This window comes from Alosa pseudoharengus, unplaced genomic scaffold, assembly GCF_046254945.1.
Source record: "Alosa pseudoharengus isolate Yale_2024_CS ecotype anadromous, Long Island Sound unplaced genomic scaffold, YU_APseudo_1.1 YU_APseudo_1.1_scf_18, whole genome shotgun sequence".
Classification (NCBI taxonomy): Eukaryota; Metazoa; Chordata; class Actinopteri; order Clupeiformes; family Clupeidae; genus Alosa; species Alosa pseudoharengus.
The window spans coordinates 17,947,604-17,975,041 of NW_027468650.1; the positions used below are offsets into that span (position 1 = coordinate 17,947,604).

Sequence of the window (27,438 nt, forward strand, 5' to 3'; positions counted from 1 at the left end):
CAGTCAATGAATGAATGAATAAATCAATCTATATATCTATCTATCCTCAATGGCATACATTTTTAACATTTATTTTTTATTGCCACAATATTGTTAGGCTAGGGATCCTAACTAACTCTAGACTACAGGCTAGGCCTACTGCATTTATGCAATATTCTGTATACTACTAGGTTGTTGCTGCTGCTGCTGCTGCTGCTACTACTACTACTACTACTACTACTACTAATACTACTACTACTAGTCTACTACTACTACTAGGCCTAATAGGCTACTACTGCTAGTAACCCTCAAGTGAAAATTAAGTTAAAAACCAGGCTAAATAGGCCTGGTAGCCTAACATGGCCGTGTGACAATTTTTGATCATTATCAGCATTTCCTGCACAAATTTAGTTCCAAACAACAAGGTCTACAAAAATTGTCTTGTTCTGTTGTCTCCGATTCTGTCATGTCATAGATTTAATTTGACGCCTGCCCTGTCGCAAACATACTCCGTCAGTACGCAAACTTAAATGTCTTATGACACTTCTTGATCCTAGTCCCCATCCGTAGTTTTAGTCAGTACCATCAAATACCGGGGTCACAGTATCAAGTAGTATTTATATATACTATGAAGTTAACAGATTTTAGACAAACCATGCCATGTAATCAGATTAAAAAGTATGTAACGAGCTCTAAAAAAATGATACATCATACATCATATTATTGTATTGAATATGTATTATTTATGGAAGTCTGACATCACCTACAGCTGATACAATGGTAACATCCATGAAGTAAGGTAATGGAAGAGGTGTAAGTGAAAGAGATCAAGCTCCTGACAGTTGAGGACCTTAAGTTTTCTTCCAACATCGTGACATTGGTTGGAGGTAATCGCCCTATCAGTCTTCTTACCTCTCATTGTATACAGTACTTTGACAAATAAATTATGTTGTGTATCATGGGTTTGTGCAAATCACAGGGAAGAAAGCAATGAGCTGACGTGCTTGCTAACTCACTGCTTAGTCGCTCAACTCAAATCGGGAGGCTAACCTGTTCGCTAGCTAGCCTCGTATCAGTAGCAAGTCCCCGTTTCAATTACAATACAACAACCAGCAAAAAGCGAACATGTCGGTTCAAGACAAAACTTATTGTTTTGTTACAGTTCGTTACTGTGGGATATGTACGGAAATGCAATTGACAGTATATTGGATGATAAGAGAAACAGCTATTCGAACGCACCTAGCTAATAGGGGCATTCCTGATAGCTGGCTAGGCCTTGTGCAAGAGCTAACATTAGTTAGCCAGCATCATTAGATAGCAGTTATTCGAGCTTGCCAGCTAACGTTAACATTAGCTAGTTGTGCGACTATGACTTTACGGTCGGGAACTTGTAAAGTAGTTAAGTTAAATGTTACATGATTATTGAGTGGTGATGGAATGTCTTTGTAGCCTAACGTTGCTAATAACTAAGTCGTCCCTAACGTTAGTAGGATCTATGTTGTGTCCAAACAAAGTAACTCGCTACCGTTACCGATTGTTGACATCTCTTGAAGCCTTTCTAGAGGTTCACTCTCTTAACGGTAACGTGAAATTTATCTAGGATTTTTTGTCTGTAACATTACGAACTGAACCCTTCAAGTGTCATATTTACGTTAGCTGTTTAGCCAGGTAACACTAGTTGTTGTCTGAGTCTACAAAGTTAACTTGCTCGTTCGGAGGGCAAATGTTTTGATAGGAACTGGCCTTAATGTCACCCTAAATTTGTAGACGTCAGCCACGGATATAAAAGCCGTTTTTGATAAAATAAACTGATATCTGTACAAATTGTGGAGGACATCCTCTTGTCTGTGTCTGTCTACCTGTCTGTCTACCTGTTCTATGTGTCTATGAAACTGACTTGGTTGCAGTCTATTTATTTTTGTTTTTGTTTAACATTCTTCAGGTTGTACAAGAAACCACAGAATGTCCTTAAAACCGCGGGTGGTGGATTTTGATGAGACATGGAACAAGCTCTTGACGACAATCAAAGCAGTAGTAATGCTTGACTATGTGGAAAGAGCAACATGGAATGATCGATTTTCGTATCCTTATCGAAAATAGACAACCAATTATTCTTTCTTCCAAAAATAAGGGAGTAATTATGGATTTTGATTTGATTCAAAGTCTTATGTGATTGTAGTCATAGTTATGTTTATGATAGAAGCTGGTTGTGGCAGTAAAAGGTTTATAGCCAATTCACATGTCTACACTTTAACCACTTCTGTGTTTCCTGTCATATTTGGATTCTTAACAAATTGAACAGTGACATTTATGCATTGTGTGTTGCTTACCCAGAACCTCTGGGTGAGAGATTGTACACAGAGACAAAAGTATTCCTAGAGAATCATGTTCGTCAGTTGTACAAGGTAAACTACAACTTTTTGTACACAGTATTGAAGTGATTTGAATAATTGACTCCATCTGATTTAGCTTGTCAACTGTATGCATCTGATTACTATTTTTCTGTCACAGAAAGTACTTGAGTCAGAAGAAAAGCTTCTTGTGATGTATCACAGATATTGGGAAGAATACAGCAAGGGGGCAGATTACATGGATTGCTTGTACAGGTAATTATCAATTCTGTCAAGTGCATAAAACCATATGTGCATAAACTATGTTCATAAAAATATCACATACTGTGCAGTGCATAAGTGCATACAACTGTGACATTGTACAGTGTACTATGACATTGTACATATTGTATAGTGCCTAAAACTATGACTGGCCTAGCCTATGTGTATTACATATTGCATACTGTACGTAGATGTGCATGTTAAATGCGCTATACTAAATAAATCTGGCTTGACTTGTCTTGACTTGACTTGACTAAATAATGTCTTGGCTAAGGGCTAGATGAATTGAACGCCACATTCAGTCAGTATGTTGCCATTCACAGTTATAGCTCAGCTAGATGATTGGACTGGACTACTGCGTTTGCATGCTGGATGGGAATTGAAGGGGAGGGGAATTATTGACCGAAGTATGCATGTTTTCCACTACGCTAGATGGTGTAGATCATCAAGATGCTCCCCTCCCTGTTCATAAACACTGAAGCAGTCCATATTGATTAGCTTGCTCACTAGTGAACTTTGCATCATCAGTGTAACTAGTGAAATAGTTAAATTGACATTACTTTTTGAAAATGTTTGTATGGACATACTGGGGGGATGTTTATTCATATATGTATGAAATAAGGTGCAACTTATGAGTATATAGTGTTGTGTCATTAGGCTTATGTAGTTAGCTTGCCGACCGAGCTAAAAATGGCTGAAGATTCCAGAGCCCATTTACGGAGAGCTGGTTCAGTCCTTATTAATTGCATTGTACCTGCAATCTTTTGCAGTTCCGCTAGGGGCGATCGCGAGCAAGTGCAAAAACAATGGGGGTCTATGGAGCTAGACGGCTAAATTTGTCTCTTTGACTTGATTGTTGTTGAGAAATCTCAGATTTGATTGTAGTTTTTGCAAGTTCAACATGGATTATAGGTCGAAAGTTGAATGAACGAGTACTTATGTCCTTTCGATTTCTTACAGGTTGGGTCGTTGTTGCCCATAACATGCTAGCATTCTGCTAATGAATGATGTCATTGGCATGTTGAAAGTTTTTTTTAGAACAAATAATTGACTTTAAAAAATACAATACTCAGCAGTGTGTATTTTCTTTGCCCCCCCCCCCCTTCCGAATGCAACATTCAAATTTCTAGACAAACGTTGCTCTTTAAGATCGTTTAATGTTGACTTCTGCTCTGAAATACTTATTTGTTAAGGTCAATGTTTACTAATGTTTGGTGAGGTGTATGATCTTTCATTTTGCTTAAAATTAAGACTGGAGCTCAAAAACAAACCTTGCCAGGCTTTCTGAAACATCTCACTGTATTTCACACCATAAACTTAATATATATGCTTATAGTCAATTAGAACACTTGATTTGATGTGTGGTTGTAATTGGATGACATTACGTTCTTAAATCCAGGGTTAAAACGGTGTCTTACAACGCCTGTAACAGACAAAATCTCCATAGTTGTCAATGCACCTTCGAAGTTGTTTGCACCTCCACCAGGATGATGGCAGGGTGTGTGACCGTGTGCGACGTAAGCTTGTGTGAACTAATATGTGCTTGAGTAACTCCAAGTTATTTTCGAATTTCCTAGGTGTGTTAGTTGAACCGAAAGAGCTTAGATTTCCTCTGATTTCAGCCAGATTAACATGTTAACACATGCATTTAAAAACCTTGGTTTGGGTTGGACTAACACAATATTTTTTTTTTTTTTAGTCTCATGTAAACATACTCAGTGCAATAATAATAGTGCTACAGGAAAAATAGAAGAATTCCAACTAATCTATTTAGGTCGATTCTTAGTAGGTGTCAAGTAGCCATCAACTTGTAGTCTACAATTTTAGAGTTCTCATAAGGCGATGATACATGGGGCAATTTGCCCCAGGAATCTTAATAGGTCTCCTGCTTTTAATATCCGTTGCCCTCTGTTGATTTATGGTTGATTAACTTACTAAAAATGTAGTGCCTGATCTTGGCTTCTAGCTCGTCTGTCCTATTTTCGATGTAGACACAAATGTGTGCGAGTTAGACAAATTTGTCTTTGCACAACCTGTCGGCACAAGACTGAAATTTGCCGTGCGCAAGAGGGATCGATGTCATTTTGACGTCACACTGGCTCGCGCAAGGCTGAGAACGGCAGATATAAACCTTCCTTTAGCAGGCATCAAGGTGTACTAGCTACAAACTGTTTCGGACGGCCTAGCAAGATTGCAACCAGAATAGGATACCAGAAAGCAGAATAACGAAACTTGTGACTGCATCAACAGCTGCTCACAATTAAATAGAAATGTGGACTTTGAAGGCAGCATGAAAGATACATCTATGCTGCCTTCAGCATTTGGCAGAACGAAGGTGTCTCAGAAGTGTTTTTTTTCCCATTTCCATTTTTCCCATTTCCATTTTTCCCATGGTGATGAGTCTGAAGGGAGGTCTTAAAATACAGCTATAGGTATGCTCCAAGTTGACTCCCAACAATGACAGTTTGCCAGTCTGAAACCCCTAACATCCTGACATTAGTTTTTGGAAGCTTTTAGGCTGTTTAAAAGACAGTATGTTTGACCCATTGGAAATATGATATTCTGAATTAAAAGCAAAGTAAGTCTGTCTCTAATCAACTTTGCTTTTGTGGGGTGAACATTCAACTCTTTTGTAAGTCAGGAAAATAGAGCTGAGCTGAGTGTTACTGTCACTACACATGCAGATCTAGCAGGAAAAATACAGCTGGGAAAACAAAGTGGACTTTGTCACAGAGCCAGTTTAGGCCAAAAGTAGCCCTGTGGCAGCTGTCAGTCTCAGGCATGGGGATTTATTCAGCTGTCACAGTTAGAATTCAAGTGTTATCAAAACAGGCAACAAGTTTTTTTTAGTTTTTTTTCTTAAATCAGATTCCTATACAATTGGGAGAGAAGACCAAGAGTGCAATTTTGCTTTTACTAAAAGTATGCCTTTTGCTGATACCCACTAGGTTTGCAGCGGTAAATTATATTAGTATTGTGGTATACCAGTGGTATGTGGTGAGGCCAGAACCTGGGAGGGCACTAGGCTGGGAGGGCACTAGGCAGGGGGGGCACTAGGCAGTGTGCATTCACAAATCCAAACTTATTTGTATTTCCCTGTTTTTAGTAGTAGCCTATTTCCGTAAGAAATAGGAGGAGGGAATATGAAAAGTTCTGTCACTCTAAAAGTAGAACAATAGATTCTCCACATGACTCAAGTATGAGGTACGCTGGTGTGTTGGTTAAATGATCACCAGCAGTTCATATTCCTATTTTTTGGAATATGAACAAATATGAACCATTTTGGTATGACCAAGTGTCTCTTTTTAAATCTAACTCAATGTCTTTGATATCACTTATAGGCTTCAGATTAGATTTAGATTTAGATTAGATTAGATTAAACTTTATTGTCATTTAGCAGAGTACAGGTACAGAGCCAATGAAATTCAGTCACCCACTCAGTCTTTTAATTGTTCTGTGTTAACTTTGTGCCTGCTGTTTGCACAGCGTGTGTAACTTTGCAAAAAAAACATATTCTTATTGTCACTGAAGAGACTGTTTTAAGTTTGTTATTAAAGTAATTGTAAACAATAGCAAATTAATGGCCGTGAAGTGGCTGTCAAATGAAGAAACATATCTAACATGATCGCCCATCCTCGGGAACACCATCCCCAACCATTATTAGAATTCACTATCAAAATTTTTTTTTTCCAGGCTAGATGTGTGTTTGAAATTAGGTAACCTCTGACTTGATAATGACAAACCGTGATATTTTCATAGACACTTATCATGCCTTGAAAATCGTATGCCACTCCTATTAACCATGAAACACATTTATGTTCCAGGTATCTCAACACGCAGTTTATTAAGAAAAACAAGCTGACTGAAGCTGACCTGCAGTATGGATACGGAGGTGTAGATATGAATGAACCACTAATGGAGATTGGAGAGGTTAGTCAGTTATTCAGATTTACTGCATTAGTGCATTTATATCTGCTCAGAGTATGTACACATTTTAAATAGGAATATTAAGTTGAAATGCAAGGTTAACTGATCATGGAATGTAATAAACAGTAGGATCATGGTTGTGTGCATTCTCTGTATGTAAATGAGGCCATATAGTAGAGCTAATGTATATTATGCTAAAGTTAAAACCTGAATACCTGTGTTTTGTAGCTGACATATGATGTTTAAAAAATCACTCCTCTCCTGCAGCTTGCTCTTGACATGTGGAGGAAACTAATGATTGAACCTCTGCAAGCTGTTCTTATCAGGATGCTACTGAATGAGATAAAAAAGTAAGTGTCCATTTTTTTTGGACAATAGATATCAGTGAATCCCCCCTCCTCCTTACCCCTCTAAAAAATTGGAATCTTGCTGCTCCCATTTCCAATTTACCAATATCATCCAAAGTATTTTCTTACATTTTTTGAAGAAAGGTCCTAAGATAACTCTTTGTGAGATTCACAAACTAGTTCTTCAACCTCTAAAATTATTTGCAGCTTTAAGTTGAAAGTGTGTGCCAGTTCTTAATTAGCATAAGTAAATGCCCTGTTTTCCCCCTTAAAAGGACCTGAGGCCGTGTGCACAAATTGAGAGACAAGTTCAGTAAACTAAATTAAATTCTAATGAAGGTGAAGCACTGAACTCTGAATGTAAAAAAACTAAAGCAGCTCAAGTAAATACAAATTGTGATGGAGGCTTAATTTGTCTTTTTATTGTTTTTTACTGAGGCATCACACTTCTGTTTGTACTGTGTATAATACATATAATACATAGGGCTGGGCGATATGGCTGAAAACTGTATCATGATAATAGTGTTTCATATCAGTCGATATTGATAAATTATTGATTTTTTTTGCCTATTTGAAAAGGACCAGGAGAAAAAATATGTTACATTTAAACACTTTTATTTAAAACTTAACATTCCTCTGATTTTAATCACCTCAGTTATTAATCAGGGCAAACAGGAAAAGGAAATTCCCCTGAAACCATGAATAACACTCGTACAAATGTACGTGAGTCTGAATGAAAATTCAAATCACAATGAACACTGAACAATTATCTCTTCACACTGTTTCCCGCAGGAGATTTGTTAGTTAAGGTAGCATTTACTTATGTTATAATAGCCTATATATTAATATAAGATTACCCTATATTGTTATATAAACTACTGACATAAGTTTTTTATATGATTATTTATTCATGATCTAATTTGGCAGCCGTGGCCTACTGGTTAGCACTTCGGACCTGTAACCGGAGGGTTGCCGGTTCGAACCCCGACCAGTAGGCACGGCTGAAGTGCCCTTGAGCAAGGCACCTAACTCCTCACTGCTCCCCGAGCGCCGCTGTTGATGCAGGCAGCTCACTGCGCCGGGATTAGTGTGTTCTTCACCTCACTGTGTGTACATTGTGTGCTGTGTGTGTTTCACTAATTTACGGATTGGGATAAATGCAGAGACCAAATTTCCCTCACTGGAATAAAAGAGTATATATACTTATACTTATACTTAATTTTCATGTAAAAAAAATGACCTTGCCAAATTTGCGGCAACTGTTCGCCAGAAACCTGAAATTTCTGTAAGGGATGTGACGGCAATAAAGATGTGACGGAAATAAAGATACTGCTGCAAGAAGTGACCAGCAAACGAGTTGTTACATTTTAGCTGTGTCAATAATGGGTATATAATACATGCATATGACAAACATTTTTGACGATAACAGTAACCATTTTGATTTTATTAATCTTAATTACCGCGGTGCGAAAAACATGTATGGAATTCTCTCCAGCATCATCCGAGTCCCTTCAAGTAGATACACAGGCGCAGCTTGCAATGTCGGCTTGATATGTGTTTGAAATCATGTGCCACTACTACAATCAAAGGAGTTGCAGGTTTATTTAGTAACCACCAATTCACTAACTTTACCTCCCATCCCCAACCCATCTAACTACTATGGGCTGTATTTTGGGCTGCAGCGCATGGCGTAAAGCTCGTTATTCATCCGCGCAAAGCTTAATTCGGTATTTTGCACGTTTATTTTTTAAACATTGCGACCAGGGGTGTGACAATTAACAACCTAGGGAGGGGCCTAGCGCGTTGTCTAAAAATCGCTATCGTACACCACCTAAACCTGGTCAGAAGTCAATGGCGAGTTGTTCATATGCTATTTTAAGAGCGCATGTCAACAATGGCAGGTGCACGCACCATCCTTCTATCATTCATGAACGCACACCAGCGCACGTCCATGCAAAGCATTACATATTGCACGATTACAATGGGAAACATAATTAGAATAAAGATATTACGAAATACTGTACATCTCGGTCATGATGAGTAGTTATTCACAATCATTTGCAAATTGGTAATGACGGTTAAAAGTGATTATAGGGGAAAGGCGAGAGACACGTATGGAACACAGCTGAAGACGCACGGTCACGAGATATAAGCAACTCCTCTGCAGGATAAATGTTGTTTTATTCAGTCATTTGAGCAACATTAGGGTAAGTGTTGCTTTTTCCAGCCTATGTTTTCGGTGGTAACCCATTGTCAGTCAATAGGGAAAGTAACTGCATATAACTGTCTTGTCGTTGACTGACTCCTTGGGGAAGTTAGTTTCACTTTGCCAATGAGTTCAAATAATAGCCTAGACGAGTGCAAATGCGTGAAGGCTATGCTAGGTTTTAGTAAAGCATGGTTTAAGAATGACTATTCCATACGGTCTCGCAAGCAGCCTCCTTCAAATGCGCCGTTGAATGCCAAAATACCGATGCATTTATTTGACATATTGCGCGTTGCGCCGTTAAAGGGAATGACAGATGTCATTCTCATTGGTTTAAAATGATGTTACGCCCCAAACACGCCCATATGACTGATTAAAAAACCTAGGAACACCTTGTTGCGCCATGCGCTCCACGTTTGATAACGAAACCCCTCCCAATGTGAACTGGACAGCCTACTAAATTTGAATAGACTTTTGACGAGTGACGATGCACTTTAGAATGTCATGATAGGGCCCTATTAGTTTTGAGTATGTGTTTTCTCTCTCCCTCTGCACGCACTGAGTAACAAAAAGGGAGCCTATTGGAGCCACACCACTTTGCACACACTACGCTGTTCTGTTTTTCATTTTCAGAACATTTGAAAAGTACCGTGATAATATCGAGAACCATGATAATTTTGGTCACTATAATAGTCATGTTAAATTTTCATACGGTTGAATCTTTAATATATGGTGTGAATTGTTATTTGTCATGTTTAAAGATGTAACATTTAGTAAACTAATGAAAATACTTATTTAAAGATATGATCAATGTGAAAAATATAGTTGTAATTGAAATGTTATGATATACAGCTTCAAATACGATGAAAAGGCAATAACCAATTATTTTGCACAAACAATCATCCCTCAACATTAGTGCTCCTGAATATGTGTTGATTCTGTTCTCCCCTAAGAAGATCCCAGATAAGAAAATATTCATGAATATATTTTATAAATATATAAATAAATAAACCTGTCTTTTAAGAACTCACTTACACAATTGGTGAATAGGACCCATTGTTAGATTAAAATCTCACTTCGCTCTATTATGTACGTTTGCACTACAACTTTTTGAGGAACTACCTCAAAATACCTCCTACCTCATTGAATTTCCCCTTGGGGATCAATAAAGTATCTCTATCTATCTATCTATCTTTTTCTGTGCGTTAGCACCACATGGAACTGAGGCATATCGTAGTTCCTACAACTATTTTAGCTCCTACTTTGGGGTAGGGTCTTTGCCCTACACCGGGCTCATTTGAAAAAGATACCTCTGTCTCAATGTGGCTACCCTGGTTGAACAAAGTATAAAATTAAATAATACACTTATTTAAAAGTTGATAAATGTTTACTAGACAGATTATAAGAAATAACCTATGTATGAAAATGTCAGTAAACTTTAGTAATGTTAACCTAAATAGTGATGCTGTCCATACTTTATGTTCATGTAATAAATACCGTATACTACTATACTAACTATTAGCCAAGGTTTATACATTAGTTTTGCAAAATTTCTTCTGCTATGAGGTTAATACATGGGGGCAGTTAATATGGTATTAATATGGTTTCTAACTTGCATAAAGCACTGTCCTGCGTTTTATACACAGGATATTACTGTAATACAGTAGGCTACGCTACTTGGACAACTAGCAGCTTATTTTATTAGCCAATGAAGCATTGTTTTGTCTCCGAGAGGGTCATGAATATTAGAATGAGACTGCTAGTTTGTCTTGGATATTGTATGCAAGTTTACTAAAGGGAAGGAGTATATAGCAGACAACATTGTAGTAAGCAATGCAATAGCAACAACAGTGCATTTTTGATTGCTCAGTGTCCATTTCAAGACTTCTAAGTGGGAAAATGCAAACAAGTTGTTCAAAGTTTGGTGCTCCCTTAATGCATGTGTTACGGAATGTCTGCATTCCTACTGGTGGTGCGAATGAAAACGCAAAGAACCTTGTGCGAGCGTTAGCTTTTCCACTGTGTAGTTCCTGTGCTGCTATGTGGTCCGAAAACGCCTTAACGACATTGATGTTAAGCAACGATTAACAACATTGGCTCCTATTCCCACTCGACTTCCCATAAGAACATACAAAGTGGCTCTAAATTGAAGGGGGGATTTGGTAGATGTGTTAACTGTGCCCTAGCCTAATGCTAGTGTCCCACTCTGCATCTGTAACTCGCCTTATTTGCTCTCTCAGTGATCGGTGTGGTGAGGATCCCAATCAGAAAGTAATCCATGGGGTTATCAACTCCTTTGTTCATGTTGAACAGTACAAGAAGAAGTTTCCTTTAAAGGTATGCTGTACTATGTGGAGTCTTTCGTGACTACACGTGATGGATGGGTGGCTGTATGGATGAATAAATTAGTATATTACAGTCAGCCATTTATTTTCTTTCTTGATGTGTGTTTTATTGTTTTAATGACCTTGCTTTTAATTAAGGATTTTTATTATCCTCAAGCTGGGTATTGTAATCAGGTCGTGTGTGTGTGTCTGTGTGTGTCTGTGTGTGTCTGTGTGTGTCTGCTCACATAACTTAAACTACTGGTCGTATTTCCTTCAAAGGTTCAGACAAGGTAGAAGGTCACTAGGAGTTAAAAAAGCAAGTCTCATCACAATACATAGCGATTGTTTAAGACAACAATTTGATTCTTTTCAACACTTCAAAATTTGCAGTGATATGACTGTTCGATTTGATGCTGGGGTCTGTTTTGATAGGAAACGATTGATTGATTACATTTCACACAATCTGGTTCATTTTCATGGATTACAAATGCAAAATATTATAGGCTACAATTTGAGCATTTTAGTAGTAGCCAAATACTGAACAAACATTGACTGTAAACAGTGGAACACACAGAGTTTGTTCTCCTTTTCCCCTTAAACCTTCTCTGTAATTAGCTAGATGCATTTTAGAGTTTAACACACAATTTAAACTCATATACGCCCATATACGCCCATAAACCACGACAATGATAATACTGTAACAGTCGATTGATCAAGCTTACACTAAAAATCCATTTATAATTATGTTGATGTCCTTTTAAAATAGCATATACTGATATGCACGTAGATCTAACTTCGTTCCTGATAGGCTCATTAGGTGGCATATCTCACACAGCAGTCAAGTCCACAGCTGTGTGTTAAAACTTCCATCTGAAGTAGTTCTACTGCGGCGGAGATAAGCTACTAAGTCATGCAAACTGAGATACAGTAGTTGCCCCAAATACGTTACCCACCACTGATACACCTACCAACTGGGGAGTGAGTGTATATTTTCTTAGCTGCTATCAGAGCTGTAGGATATATCTATCTCTCATCTTCTCTCAAAGTTCTGTAACTCCTCTACTAGTAGATTGATGCTGTGTCAAAGATGGTGTAAACACTCACCCACCAATGTGGACTGTAACAAGCCTGCATGCAGCCATCTACAGTTAAGGAGTACAAGAGAGGAATTTCATGTGAAGAAAATGTTGGTACAAAAATAAACGTGCATGTGCTGATGTTTAATGAGTCACGTTGATGTAACCACATCGTTTGCTATTAGGTTGATGTATTCAATATAGTTGGTTGGTTTCACTTTCTTTAACTTTGGGTGATAGGCAAGGGTTTGCTGTCTCCTTACTGCTCTTGTCTTTGAATTGATTCTGTATAACTTTCTTGTGGTACAGTTTTACCAGGAAATCTTTGAAGGGCCCTTCTTGACAAAAACGGGCGAGTATTACAAACAGGAAGCCTCCAACCTTCTGCAAGAGTCCAACTGCTCACAATATATGGAGAAGGTAAGATGGCTTTCAGGAAGTTGTTGCTTTTATATAGGCCCCTTTACAGTATGTCCTTGATCTGTTGAGTAAACAGTTGAGCCTTATTTGTTCTTATTTGCCTTATGAAGATCTGTTGAGATCGAAAGTGGCCTTTTTAGAATAAATAAAGTATTTCTTGGAGCCCATATACAGTGTGCAGACCATCTCGTTCTCTCTCTCTGACACGTTTTGTCTGGCACCTGTTAAAACATATTTTGGATGTGCACACCCGTTTCCACAAATAAACAGTTGAGCCCGCCATAGGACTTTAAAGACCAATACAGATATGTCAAGTTTATTTATGTAGCGCATTTCATACACAGGGGTCATTTCATGTACTGTACATAAACTAAAGCAAAGACGTGAAGATTTGAAAATCTGATCTATCGTGCGATAATCATTTGTAACATAATGTAAAGATTTTCTCCCAAGATTGTGCATAGTGATTGAAGAGTTCTGATCAAGATCATGAACACAATGTGTTTAACCCATTCGCGCTGGATGCTGCATGACGCAACATTGACCCTCCCGCTGAATGCTGCGTAGCGCAACATTTACCCTCCCTCTGGATGCTGCGTAGCGCAGCATGCTTTTTATTTCATGTTTCTAGGTGCTACAGAGGCTTAGATATTAAATTTTGGTAGACGTTGACAATTTTTAGTATGTTTTCAGAAAACCCTCAGGAAATAAGGTTATTTAGTCTAGAATGCCATAGGATTCTATAGGCGTTTTTAGCAGGCATTTTAGGAGTAAATGGGTTAAATATGTTAAACTATCTAGTAGCCATGTAAAAAGTGCTTGTTTTTGTCAATAAGTAGTAAATAGTGTCAGGGATTTTGTTGTTTGGTAGTCAACCTCACACCTAGCCCTTCACAATGATTACTATCACTTAGGGCCCTATCATGACAGTCAAAAGCGCATCGTCACTCGTCAAAAGCTTATTCAAATTTAGTAGGACCAATATTTCTTACTTTTTAAAGAAAATATTATTAAGTATGCACCGTTGCTAGGCACCGAGCAGGATAGAGCCAGTCTCTGTAGCCCACCGGGAGATGCGACACACCACAGAAAAATCCCATCTGGCTCAAGTGTCTACTGTTGTGACAAGAATAAATACATGTTCTTAGATAAGCCTGTTTGGCACAAGAATAAATATTTCTTCTACTTTTCACTTTTATTCTATTCCTTTATTCACACAGGCCATCACAGCAAATAATGGTGTAATCATCATGCATGTTAATCAAGTACATTTGAACTGAAATAACCTCCCCCACCCCTCCCCAGGTCCTAGGGCGGTTGAAAGATGAGGAAGTGCGATGTCGGAAGTACCTTCACCCCAGCTCCTATGGTAAAGTCATCCATGAATGTCAGCAGAGGATGGTGGCTGACCACCTTCAGTTCCTGCATGGAGAGTGCCAGAACATCATTCGACAGGAGAAGAGAGACGGTCAGGGAAACCTATCATGCTATGTTATCATGTCATGCCTATTTCCATGAAAGATAGTGGTTGACTGAAAGTGTACAGAGGCTAAAAATAATAATAATAATTCAAAATTGATTGATTTAACAATTGATTTACATGGGTTAAATATATCCTTACAGCCTCATTTTTCAGTGTGTATATTGTGATGCATATTGAATTACAGACATGGCAAATATGTACACCTTGCTGAGGGCTGTCTCAAATGGATTACCTCACATGATCCAGGAGCTCCAAGTCCATATTCATGATGAGGGGCTTCGAGCTACCAGTAACCCCTCTCAGGAAAATGTGAGTGTGTGTCTGTGTGTGTCTGTGTGTATGTGTGTGTTCATGTCTGTGTGTACATGATGTTCTTGATGTAACCTCTGATATTCTTTCAGATGCCAACTCAGTTTGTGGAGTCTGTGCTGGAAGTCCACAGTAAATTTGTCCAGCTGATTAACACGGTGCTGAATGGAGATCAACATTTCATGAGTGCATTAGATAAGGTAGCTAACTGCATAACATTCTGAAATTGCTTTCTGGGTTTATACCGATAATTGATCAATATTCAGTTCCAGTGTATAAACCAATAGTTTGTCATTGGTATTCTTTAATATCACTGAATTGGGCTTATTTTGTAGTCATTGAGCTGTTGAGCTGCCAGATGTAATTTCAGCTCTTTGGAATGGAATCTTTCCAACAGGGGCCACCGCCCTCTGCACAGGCCTTCCCCAAACACAGATTGTATGAATAGCTCATCCACACACACAAACACACAGACACACACACACACACACACACACACACACACAGACACACACACACACACACGCACACAGGCACACTGACACACTGGCAGTGCACACAAGTTTATACAGACACACACACTGGCACACAGACGGGTGCGCAGACACACACACACACGCACAAGCGCAAACAAATGCTTAAACACACTGGTGATGCACACAAGTTTGTATAGACAAGACACACATATACTTGCATGAACACACTTGCGCACAAGTTTGTAGAGACACACACACACACACACACACACACACACACATAATGGGACACCCGCAGATATACACACCGATGAGCTCACACACACACTGTATCTAGACGTACAGCACATCAATGCATAATATGACCGCTACATAAGTGTTCTTGTGCAGTGTGGATGCAGGCCAAAGTATACTTTGTCTTTTGTTCCAGACTTGCCTTAGTGAAGCACTGGATTCAGTCACAATACAGACACACAAACCTGCACACAATAGTAAAAATCTAAACATGCTACAGAGTAGTGTATGATATCATAATTGCAGATATATACTTGTGCAGGGCCATTAAAAACATTTGGGTGTCACCAAAGAATACCTGTTGTCGAATTGTTGCAGACTTGTCTTAGTGAGGTAGTGTACACATATTTGTGACCTTGAAGTGAATATGAGGATGATGAACACATATACATTTTTGTATAAAATTTGAACATTGTGTTTACATGCATACCTAAACAACAAATTTGAATTTCAACAATCATTGATAAACCAAGGGGAGAGCATGTAAGACTTGTGGTTTACAGTGAGTTGCAGGAGAAGGGGGCTAAGAGTGATTTTTGTTTTCCTCATGTCGTACATGCAACACTGTTTGGTGGTTGGCATATTATGTACCACTATGCGGTACATCTAGTTTACATTAAAGGAGTTAGTAAAGGCAAGTAGCCTTTTTGATGGGGCAGTTTGATGGATATGGTAACATATTTTAATTTCTCTGCTTAATTTGGACTAGCTTGCTCAGTAGCTTATGCACAAGTGTTTGCATTCCCCATGGGTTGACATTTTTAAATAAACAAGTTGAGGAAAGGAGTTGCATTTGGGATAATCTCCATAGGAATACAGAGGATTTGATCTAGTGTGGGCTACAAATTCTGGTGTAATAATACTAATAACATATGCTGTCATACAAGCCTCTGTGAACTGCTACTGTAATGATTTCTCAGACATTGTCAAGTGGTCACCTGATTTCATTGGTATTTCAGCTTAAAGGTTTAAGCTTGGCAGGGTTGTCTGGCTTTTGACACCACAGCCCCTTGTAATTTGTGATCACCTCAAACAAATCCACTCACTGGCCCTTGTAGTAGCTTCTGATAAGTACTTGTCCAGCATGACTGAATCAAAATAAAGAAGAGATGTTGATGTAGCTACAAATCCTGTCATCTCTACCAGTCTTCTATATGGTCTCCTGTTACGTTTCTAAGTTTCAGTGACCAACTCTGCATACTTCTTTTTTCAAAGTTTCCAGATGTCGTGCTGCTTTTTTGCTTTGCATGGGAATTTATGTAGACACAAACTTGTTCCTCTCTCTGTCCAGTAGGTGGTGTCAGTACACTACTGTATGTTGAAACATCTGTCTTGTCTGTTTCTTAATGCATATTTTAAGAAGAATGCAATAATTATTTTACATTTTAAATATGTCTTTAGGCCTTGACCTCTGTAGTGAACAACAGGGAACCAAAGTCCATCTGCAAGGCCCCTGAACTGGTGAGAAAATCTGTGCTTTTCGTATGTAGGGCCTATATTGCATTTTTTTCTGATGCAGATCCGTACCTTTGTTCATTAGAGTTTACCAATACAAGGTCATAGAAATGCGTTCCTGATTAGGCTTACAGAAGTAATTTTCTTGAAGGATGAGAAAAGTGTAATTTCTAGGAAATAATAATAAACTATTCACAACTGAAACTTATGAATCAATCATTTAACAGCATTTTTGATCCCCCATTTATGTAGCTCTCAAGTGTTTCGGCATCAGCAGACTTGTCTTTATTCTGGTCAAAGTTCTGGTCAAAGGTCAAGCAGCACTGCTAAAGCTTGCTACAATGCTACCTGGTGACTTTTGGTGTTTTTTGTGAGTGTTTATCTGCCCTTCACGTGATCATGTACCATTAAAATGAATCTGAAGGGGATCCCAAAACAAGTTGCCTGATGAAAACATAGCTCAGAAAGTGGCAAATTATGACGTAGTGTAGCTTTAACAAACAAGGCTGTTGTCCCCCGAAGCCGTAAGGACACAGAGGTACTTTGATTACATTGTTCTTTTTGTATTTATTCTTTTCTTTTTAAAGCTTGCCAAGTACTGTGACAATCTGTTGAAGAAATCTGCGAAGGGAATGACTGAGAATGAGGTAGAGGACAAGCTGACCAGTTTCATCACAGTTTTCAAGTACATTGATGACAAGGATGTCTTTCAGAAGGTGTGTGACCCTACTCTAACTAACTGCCCACTGTGAACTGAACACAGAGACACACATGCTGTGTGTCGTTGTCTTTCTGCTGAATTCCTTTATTTTTTTTTGACTCTTTTTGACCTTTAGTTTTATGCGAGAATGCTGGCGAAGAGGTTAATACATGGACTGTCTTTATCCATGGATTCAGAGGAGGCCATGATCAACAAGCTGAAGGTATCACAATGCTGGTTGTTTAAATGATCACAGCACCATTTTAAAATGGAAAGAAAAGTATGATATTTAATGCAATGCTAGCATGAACACAATTACTGTATGGTGGTCTGCATCTGAAGATAATACTTAATTTAGCATTTAGTATTACATACATTGAGTTAAGGCTATGCCTTTTTGTGTATTGGACAATAATGATGAACTCATTATGTGCCTAAAATTCCTCCCTTGTGTTCCCTTACACATTTTCTCTCTCTCCTCCTTTGTAGCAAGCATGTGGTTATGAATTTACAAGCAAGCTTCACAGAATGTATACAGACATGAGTGTGAGCGCCGACCTCAATAACAAATTCAACAATTTCATCAAAACCCAAGAGACAGTGGTTGACTTGGGCATTGGTTTTCAGATCTATGTGTTACAGGTAAAGCAGTCCCCTCCGATATGTAAAATGTTCTTGTTACGTGGTTTCTAAGCTAGAAATGTATTTTTTATATACAGCAAACATCTCTTCACAAACCGTTAGCTGCCTGTTCTCTGAATACACCATAATACGCGGTCCGTGTGGATAGCCCAGGCTCCAAAAACTGCAACAAAGGGCAACAAACAGCCTGATTCAGCTTGAATGAAACATAAAACAAGCATGAAACATAGTTTCAATTGCACAGGAGGGAGGAGAAGGGAGGGGCGAGCTTGCTCAACAGAAGTGACTTTACCCAACCTTTAAACATGGTTTATCCCATGCCAAGTCAGCTAAAATATGAAAAATGTAGCTCTCTCAGTTTTTCTCCATTTTTAGCAAGCCATCAGTTATAATATTTTTGTATCATGTATACCCATACTCCAGGGGCCGTACGCACAAAGCATTACATTTAGTTTAGCCTACATGTTGACAGTTAATTTTTCCCTCACGATTGAGAGCTCCTGTAGCCGCATGTGTATTTCAAAACATTGCAATGTGAAATGCTACAAACTGCTGCTTACGGTTGTTTGTGAATAGGTCTTAGTGAGTTAGGAGTCCTCTCGATTTCTTCTAAGCTGTCCCAGACTTAGGTGCTACTTTTAGGGCTAAAATGTTTCGTTTATTACTCTCAGTCAAAAAAATTAACACAATTGGCAAATCAGCAAAGGGTTAATTATCTGAAGACACCTTAAATGGAGTTAGATGAAGGCAGCAGTCACCTGAAATTGAGTCAGCTGTGAAAACCATGCACCTGTCATGTGGGCACTTGTGCTTTGAAACAACAGGCCTCAAACATGAAGATGTACAGAAGAACAGTACTTCTGTTGCTATTGCCACCCACTTCAGGAAACAGGCTACCAGCACAACTCCATTGTAGCCTATCTTCTACTTGAGAATAAATTAATAGATTTGCTTATAATTGTGGCAATTGTTTGTCTATGGAGTCCTAAAGTTACGAGTGACACAGCCATTATTTGTTGGAGTTTCTCCTAAATTCGCCAGTTTGGAGCTACTTTTAGCCTTAAGGATCTTTGTGAATACAGCCCCAGGAAAATACAGACAAGGCAGAGTGAGTGTCAGATGTGCCTGCTAATACAAGCGACTGTGGGTGTATATATTTTTTTCCTCAAGGCGGGTGCGTGGCCCCTCACACATGCTCCTTCCTCAACGTTTGCCATCCCCCAGGAGCTGGAGAAAAGTGTACAGATGGTAAGTTACCACAGAGACCAAAGCAGCATCCCATAATTACATGGCAAAGTTCTGAGCATGATGGACCCACCCGGTCTGTAAAACACAAAAAAATAAATTTTATAAAAGCACACTTAAAAACAGTGTGGTGTAAAGTTGCAGATGTTTTGTAAAATAAACATTTATTGGTTTAGTTATAGTGCACCACATACTAAAATGAGTGTTGTATGCAGTGGTTGAATAATCTGCTGTGCTGTCTGCCTTGCACTCCACAGTTTGAATTATTTTACAATCAGCACTTCAGCGGGAGGAAGTTGACCTGGCTACATTTCCTCTGCACAGGTACACAAGAATTATTGACTGTATTGCATTAAATGGCTTGGTTTTATATTTTGATCATTCAGACAAGTTGTGGACCCATTTATGTAAAAAAATCATATTAAAGTATGTATTATGGTGAATTAATAAATTGCAGAAGGTTGGGTGGGGGGCGGTAGAGAGGGTTGAAGGCCAAAGCACTGGACAAGGGTGAAGGCCAAGGTGATAGGGCTAGGGTTCAGAGGAGAACACGCAAATGCAATGGTTGCAACATGCCCAACGTTAAAGTTACTTCATTTGTCACCCATGGGGAAAAATGGTCTTGGATAGGAACCGTTGCATCACACACACATAAACAGACATCATTATTACAAAGCAAAATAAACCATACCGTAAATCAGGGTAGGAATTTCACGGCGGCCACGACGGCCATGGCCGTCATAGCCCCTTGCATTGGCCGTGACGCCCCTTTGAAAATCAGAGGTTTACAGGCCACGGTGGCCTTGGTGCCCCCTTCTTTCAATATTCTGCTTTGCGTCCTACTAATAGCGATATATATTTAGCCTATGGCCTGTCAAAACAATCTTAGCATTCACAGCGCAAATTACGTAAGAAAGTGCGTCCAAATTCACCCATTCTTCTCAATTGAACTACTTGCGAAGTAGCCTACTCATTACACAGACATCACAAGTATCACACGAAAGAGCTTTTTCTCAGCTTTTAAACGATGTCAGCCGCTAATTGCTGTGATGAACGGTTCGCGAGAAAAGTAAATAATATCATTCAATTAATCATAAATTCTACTGAAGGTTTTGCGTCCATCTCCCTACCCATTCATCTCGGCGGAATACTTCACGAACCCCTCGTTTAACACATGACAAACCATATATCAGAATAAACAGCAGACCTTACCGAACACAAAGGTGTAAAGCAGTCCCCTGTACAGTTAGCCGTTCCAGAGTAATCCCGTTTTGAATTTGCAGTAAATTTCAACATACATGGATGTCTCCAAATTTGGGCTTTTAGTTTTACACTGTGTTTAAATTGTTCCACATTATTTCATAACGGGCCAAATACAAAATAAATATTACAAATGTCGCCTAGATATCGGTAAATCAGAGGACAGCTGACTAAGAGTTTGTGAAAGTAGCCTTAATGATCACAAAATGCTAAGCATGCATCTAGGCTATTTGACTTTCTTAAAGCTGAGCTGTGCTTAAATTGTTCAATACATGATTTCATAACAGGCCAAATATCAAATAAATGTTAAATATAGCCTAGATATCTGTAAATATTAGATGATCAGATGATTTACACTTATATGTAATGTGTCATGTTTCATGTTTTTGTAATGTTTCATACAGTGATGCAGGTCTACTGCAGTGAATAGGCTAAATACAACTTTGATCATTTTTATAACCTACTAACTATTGTATAGTTATTGTTGGCCTTAGTGCCCTGACATGTGGCCTTTGTGCCCTCCACCAAATATGACCAACTGAAGGCCAAGTGGCCTTGCCCCCAGAATGTTGAAATTCCAAGCCTGCCGTAAATAATCAAACAGGCACATACTTTTGTCCAAACAGCGACAACTACTTGTTGTTTGTGCAACTTTTTCAGATGAATATATTGTTTCACAGTGCAGCTGGTTAAACCACAGATTAATTTAAAAAGATAAGGGCTTATCTCTCCAGCAGCACAATATGGCTAACTAGATGTTTATCTCTCAAAAAGCCCTCTGATCAAACACACTGTCGGGAATACTGGTACCAGTCTGATGAAGTAGCAATATTGCCTTAGTGATTGTGCCTGAGGCTGATAATCATATACATCACACCTGGACTGCCTGCCTCTTATCACGCTAATCCATAAAATCACGGGAGTGATTACTGCTGAGAGCTTGAACGAACACTGCCCATAATCCCAGTCAGCACAGCAGGCTAACAACACTTTTGTCCCATGGATAAGCAGAGAGTGGGAGAATATGGAATTTATGGGAAAAAGGTTCCCTTTGTTTGACCCATCCAGTTAAATGTGTTGATGCTGGTAGACTCACAGATGTATTGTTAAGTTGGCAATTACTTGTAAAACATACTGTGATGCAATTATATAGCGTGAAAGAGTTGGATTGGTTGACCAAGGGATTCAGATGGTTTGAACAGAATAACAAAGGTAGCCAACAGCCCAACCAACAGAGACCCTGTCCCTGAATAACTGAAGCAGGTGTGGGCTTGGTTAGTACTTGATGGGAGAAGACCTGGGAAAACTATGTTGATGCTGGAAGTGGCATTGGTGGGTTAGCAGGAGGCAGTCTTTCTTCTGGTGATGGAACAATCCCAATGCCCCAGTGCAGTGACAGAGACGCTGTGCTGTAGGAGATGCCAAAACCGACGTCCTGACCTCACCAAGGCCATAAAAGATCCCATGTCACGCATTGCAGGTGTCCTGGCTAAATTCCCATCTTGGCTCATTCTATTTGGCTCCCCTATCTAATCATCTCCCCAGTATGATGTATACATGGTGGTACACCCCTTCACTGTAAAGTGATTTGGGTACCAAGAGAAGCACTTTTGTAAATGTTATGTCATGCTATTGTTGTTGATGAATTTACACAAAAGGGTTAGAGGCCAAGTGATTCAGATGGGTTGAAACGAGTACAATAGTAGGTATATATTACTTATTAACGTGTTCTATTGCTTCTTTAATTGACATTGGTCTGTTGATTTCAAAAAGTAATCAATAATATTGTCATTGTGACTTTACATGCAAAATTAAATTGACCTAACTAACATGGTCTTCCCATGTTCTTCTCTTTTCAGGAGAAGTGAAAATGAATTATCTGTCAAAGCCATATGTTGCCATAGTGACTACCTATCAGATGGCTGTGCTGCTCGCGTTCAACAACAGTGAGACGGTGAGCTACAAGGAGCTGCAGGACAGTACGCAGATGAGTGAGAAGGAGCTACAGAAGACCATCAAGTCTTTGCTGGATGTCAAGATGCTCAACCATGACTCTCAGAAAGTAAGGATGATATATCTTTCACATACAAATCCCAATTGTGTGTCAAATAAAATGGGATAGATAACACATTTTCATTTCACACTCAGTCTTACATAATGGGTGTCTAAAATTCCTACCTGCCTGTTTTTAACAGTATGCTATGGGGGCGCAAACTTTCGTGAGACATGTGTTTGGGAGCTGAGCAGCCACACTGCACAGGCACCCTTAGAATTTCCGTTGTTCCGTTGCCAATTTAACTGTTAGTGAAAAGTTTCCTTTGCCAGATAGCTAGCATAGCAACTAAATAACAATATCAGGAAACCGCAGCAGCTGCATAGCCTCAACAGCTGATTTTTTTTAAACAACTAATTTCTCAAAATCAGTTCAGCAATAAAAGGCAGCATTGGGTTCAAAGTGACCATAACCAATTGAGGAGGATATGTAAGGGATAACGGCCGCCGAGGTGTCCTGTTATACGGAATTAATGGACGAGGATGGAAGAGTTGCCTCCGCCCAAGTCCATTAATTCCGTATAATAGGACACCTCGAAGGCCGTTATCCCGCTTATCACCCGGTTGCCACTATAGGCAATAGTCATACCTTTATAGCACGCAAAGGAAACACGCAGTTCCGTTTAAAAAGAAACCGACTTGTTGTACAACTTTCTTTGGCGCTATAACAGTGATAGACAGCTTGTTTACAGTTGATTTCATTGTTGCAAAGTCTGCTTCCAGGCTTAACCGTCGTCCTACTATGGTTGTTAAAGTTACCATTCATAAGCATTAATATGGAACGGTGATTAAACTTTTTTTTACCAGATCTACTTCATAGGTGTCCTGTTATTTAGAATTAATAGCCCACCAGCCAATCAGAAAAGAGTATTTCTTCTCTCCGGGTGATAATAAATGTTAATGTCACATATATCAATGCAGTGGGTAAAGTGTGGAGAAATATTTAAGGTTTGGGCATAGACCATAAAATTGAGACTTAACACCCTTCGTAAATTCACCCTGTTCGTTTCAACAGTAGATCAAAACATAAATATAGCTGCAAGCAGCAATGAGGGGGCCAAGCAGTTGAGCAGGAGTTGTCATGGCAACCCAATGTTGCTACATTATACACACACCCAATTAACCCCCCCTGTCCCACACACACACATATACACAGATAAACTTCTTCCCCCACACACCCCAATAACCCCCCACACATATGCATACCTCAAACATCACCAAATTTATTGTGCGTAGTCAGGTTGTAGTCACAAGTCCACATACCAAGTTTGGTGTCGATACAAGAAAGTGTTGATAATTGTAGCACCCCTAGTGGTCAAAGCTCACTAAATATATTGTGCGTCTTCAGGATGTGTTCCCGAGTCCATGTACCAAGTTTGGTGTCGATACGATAAAGTTTTTCTAATTATAGCGCCCCTAGTGGTCAAAGGTCACTAAATGTATTGTCCTTATTCAGGATGTGGTCCCGAGTCCAGGTACCAAGTTTGGTGTCGATACGAGAAAGTGTTGCAAATTATAGCACCCCTAGTGGTCAAACGTTGCTAAAATTATTGTCTGTCCTCAGGATGAGGTCCCAAGTCCATATACTAAGTTTGGTTTCAATATGTGAAAGCATTGCTGAAATATGAGCCCACTTCTTGTGATTATAGCGCCACCTATAGGTCAAAAGTCATCAAATTTATTGAGCCTCCTCCTAATTGGGTCCTGAGACCCTGTACTGAGTTTGGTGTTGATACGCAAAAGCCTTGCTGAGATCACTTCACTTCCTGTTTGGCGGCTTCGCCGCCAAACTTGATTGGTCAAGACGGGCGATGGGTTTTGAATATGGGTCCAAAAAGCAATGCGTTTGTGAGTCATGGTCTGAAGATCATCTGAACCAAGTTTCATGAAAATCGGATGAACTTTGTGACCTTTGATGCCTTTTAAGTGATTTTGATTAAATCCAATATGGCGGCCAGATCAATTATGTTGACATCACAAAATCACATCTGTCAGCCTTAGGACCTCCCAGAGACATCACTAGTATATTAACATTAACATTAACAGACACCAATAGTAAGTTTTAATTCCAAACACATCACCCGTTACAGGCCAAAATGTAATTTTGCTTATTATAGCGCCACCTATAGGTCAAAAGTCATCAAATTTATTGAGCCTTCTCCTTATTGGGTCCTGACCCCATGTACTGAGTTTGGTTTTGATACGTTAAAGCTTTACTGAGATATTACTTCGCTTCCTGTTTGGCGGCTTCGCCGCCAAACTTGATTGGTCGTCTCAGGCAACCGGTTTTGAATATGTCTCCAAAAAGCAATGCGTTTATGAGTCATGGTCTGACGATCATCTGCGTCAAGTTTCGTGAAAATCGGAGAAACTTTCTGACCTTTGATGCCTTTTAAGTGTTTTTGATGACATCCAATATGGCGGTCGAATAAATTATGTTGACGTCACATGTTGGCATGTTTCGGCCTAAGGACCTCTCAAGGTATTAACAGATATCACTAATATGCTTTAATTCTAAACACATGACCCGTTACAGGCTAAAACATAATTTTGCTAATTATAGCGCCACCTATAGGTCAAAAGTCATCAAATTTATTGAGCCTCCTCCTAATTGGGTACTGAGACCCTGTACTGAGTTTGGTGTTGATACGCGAAAGCCTTGCTGAGATATCACTTCACTTCCTGTTTGGCGGCTTCGCCGCCAAACTTGATTGGTCGTCACAGGCAACCGGTTTTGAATATGTCTCCAAAAAGCAATGCGTTTATGAGTCATGGTCTGACGATCATCTGCGTCAAGTTTCGTGAAAATCGGACAAACTTTGCGAACTTTGATGCCTTTTAAGTGTTTTTGATGAAATACAATATGGCGGAAGATCCAACATGGCGGAAATTGACGTCATGGGGTGCGTTGAGTTCGGCCTCATCCAAGACTTCCAAAGATATTGCGATATTCAAAATCGGGCATACGGTTCAAAAGTTAATTGCATGGATGCAATGTCAACTTTGACCCATTGGTGGCGCTAGACTCTCTGTGGTTCAGGCATAAAACTTGCTCAAATTAATTTTTATACTGTCCCGAATCAATGTGCCAAATTTCACAACTTTTTACTGTACGGTTCTATGGGCTGCCATAGACTTCAATGACAGCGGAAAGATGTGTAATAATAATAATAATAAGAAAAGGTAGAATCACTAAGGGTTGCCGCGCAGCTTCGCTGCTTGGCCCCCAAATATGGTTTTCACTGTTTTAGAGAATGAGTCATGGGCAAAAACACATCTCCTTGTCTTTCAATAAAAATAGGTAAATGGACTCAATCTATTTTGAACAAATCTCTGAGATCTGCCCCTTAGTTAGGACTGGAGTCCCCTGGCTCACTCATTTTGAATGTGAACACACAATTTCCCTCAACCGTTTTTACGACAAAGTTAATTGCTAAAGTTATCTTAAGAGCCACTTTCTGTAAAATGGAGTTATGTTAAGATTCCAATTCCAATGGGCCATATGCAGGTTTTCCCAAAGACAATGAGTTACAGAACTGAACAAAAATTGCGTTCAATCTCGCTTACCGGAAATGTCTTTGCATCCTTACCCAAACGTGGAAGTGATGTGTGCATACAGCCAGGGTAGGAATTTCACGGCGGCCACGACGGCCATGGCCGTCGTAGCCCCTTGCGTTGGCCGTGACGCCCCTTTGAAAATCAGAGGTTTACAGGCCACGGTGGCCTTGGTGCCCCTTCTTTAAATATTCTGCTTTGCGTCCTACTAATAGCGATATATATTTAGCCTATGGCCTGTCAAAATAATCTTAGCATTCACAGCGCAAATTACGCAGTGGAGAAAGTGACAGCGCAAGAAAGAAAGTGCGTCCAAATTAACCCATTCTTCTCAGTTGAACTACTCGCGAAGTAGCCTACTCATCACACAGACATCACAAGTATCACATGAAAGAGCTTTTTCTCAGCTTTTAAACGATGTAAGCCGCTAATTGCTGTGGTGAACGGTTCGCGAGAAAAGTAAATAATATCATTCAATTTATCATAAATTCTACTGAAGGTTTTGCGTCCATCTCCCTACCCATTCATCTCGGTGGAATACTTCACGAACCCTTCGTTTAACATATGACAAACCATATATCAGAATAAACAGCAGACCTTACCGAACAGAAAAGTGTAAAGCAGTCCCCTGTACAGTTAGCCGTTCCAGACTAATCCCGTTTTGAATTTGCAGTAAATTTCAACATACATGGATGTCTCCAAATTTGGGTTTTAAGTTTTACACTGTGTTTAAATTGTTCCACATTATTTCATAACGGGCCAAATAGAAAATAAATATTACAAATGTCGCCTAGATATCGGTAAATCAGAGGACAGCTGATTATAAGAGTTTGTGAAAGTAGCCTTAATGATCACAAAATGCTAAGCATGCATCTAGACTATTTGAGTTTCTTAAAGCTGAGCTGTGCTTAAATTGTTCAATACATGATTTCATAACAGGCCAAATATAAAATAAATGTTAAATATAGCCTAGATATCTGAAAATATTAGATGATCAGATGATTTACAGTTATATGTAATATGTCATGTTTTATGTTTTTGTAATGTTTCATACAGTGATGCAGGTCTACTGC

At 39.2% G+C, this 27,438-nt stretch overlaps 1 protein-coding gene across 1 annotated transcript in view; it reads left to right on the forward strand.

Annotated features, from left to right (window-relative positions):
- The first annotated feature begins 778 nt into the window (after positions 1–778).
- cul2 (cullin 2) overlaps positions 779–27,438 on the forward strand; it is a 30,039-nt gene continuing 3,379 nt past the window's right edge. The window contains exons 1-18 of the mRNA XM_076290386.1: positions 779–866; positions 1,922–2,060; positions 2,282–2,384; positions 2,491–2,585; positions 6,416–6,521; positions 6,786–6,868; positions 11,312–11,408; positions 12,784–12,894; positions 14,200–14,362; positions 14,562–14,686; positions 14,779–14,886; positions 16,858–16,917; positions 17,499–17,627; positions 17,748–17,834; positions 18,101–18,253; positions 19,424–19,501; positions 19,756–19,822; positions 22,618–22,820. Coding sequence (XP_076146501.1) covers positions 1,942–2,060; positions 2,282–2,384; positions 2,491–2,585; positions 6,416–6,521; positions 6,786–6,868; positions 11,312–11,408; positions 12,784–12,894; positions 14,200–14,362; positions 14,562–14,686; positions 14,779–14,886; positions 16,858–16,917; positions 17,499–17,627; positions 17,748–17,834; positions 18,101–18,253; positions 19,424–19,501; positions 19,756–19,822; positions 22,618–22,820 — 1,887 coding nt within the window. The 5' untranslated portion in view covers positions 779–866; positions 1,922–1,941. The remainder of the gene's footprint in view (positions 867–1,921; positions 2,061–2,281; positions 2,385–2,490; positions 2,586–6,415; positions 6,522–6,785; positions 6,869–11,311; positions 11,409–12,783; positions 12,895–14,199; positions 14,363–14,561; positions 14,687–14,778; positions 14,887–16,857; positions 16,918–17,498; positions 17,628–17,747; positions 17,835–18,100; positions 18,254–19,423; positions 19,502–19,755; positions 19,823–22,617; positions 22,821–27,438) is intronic.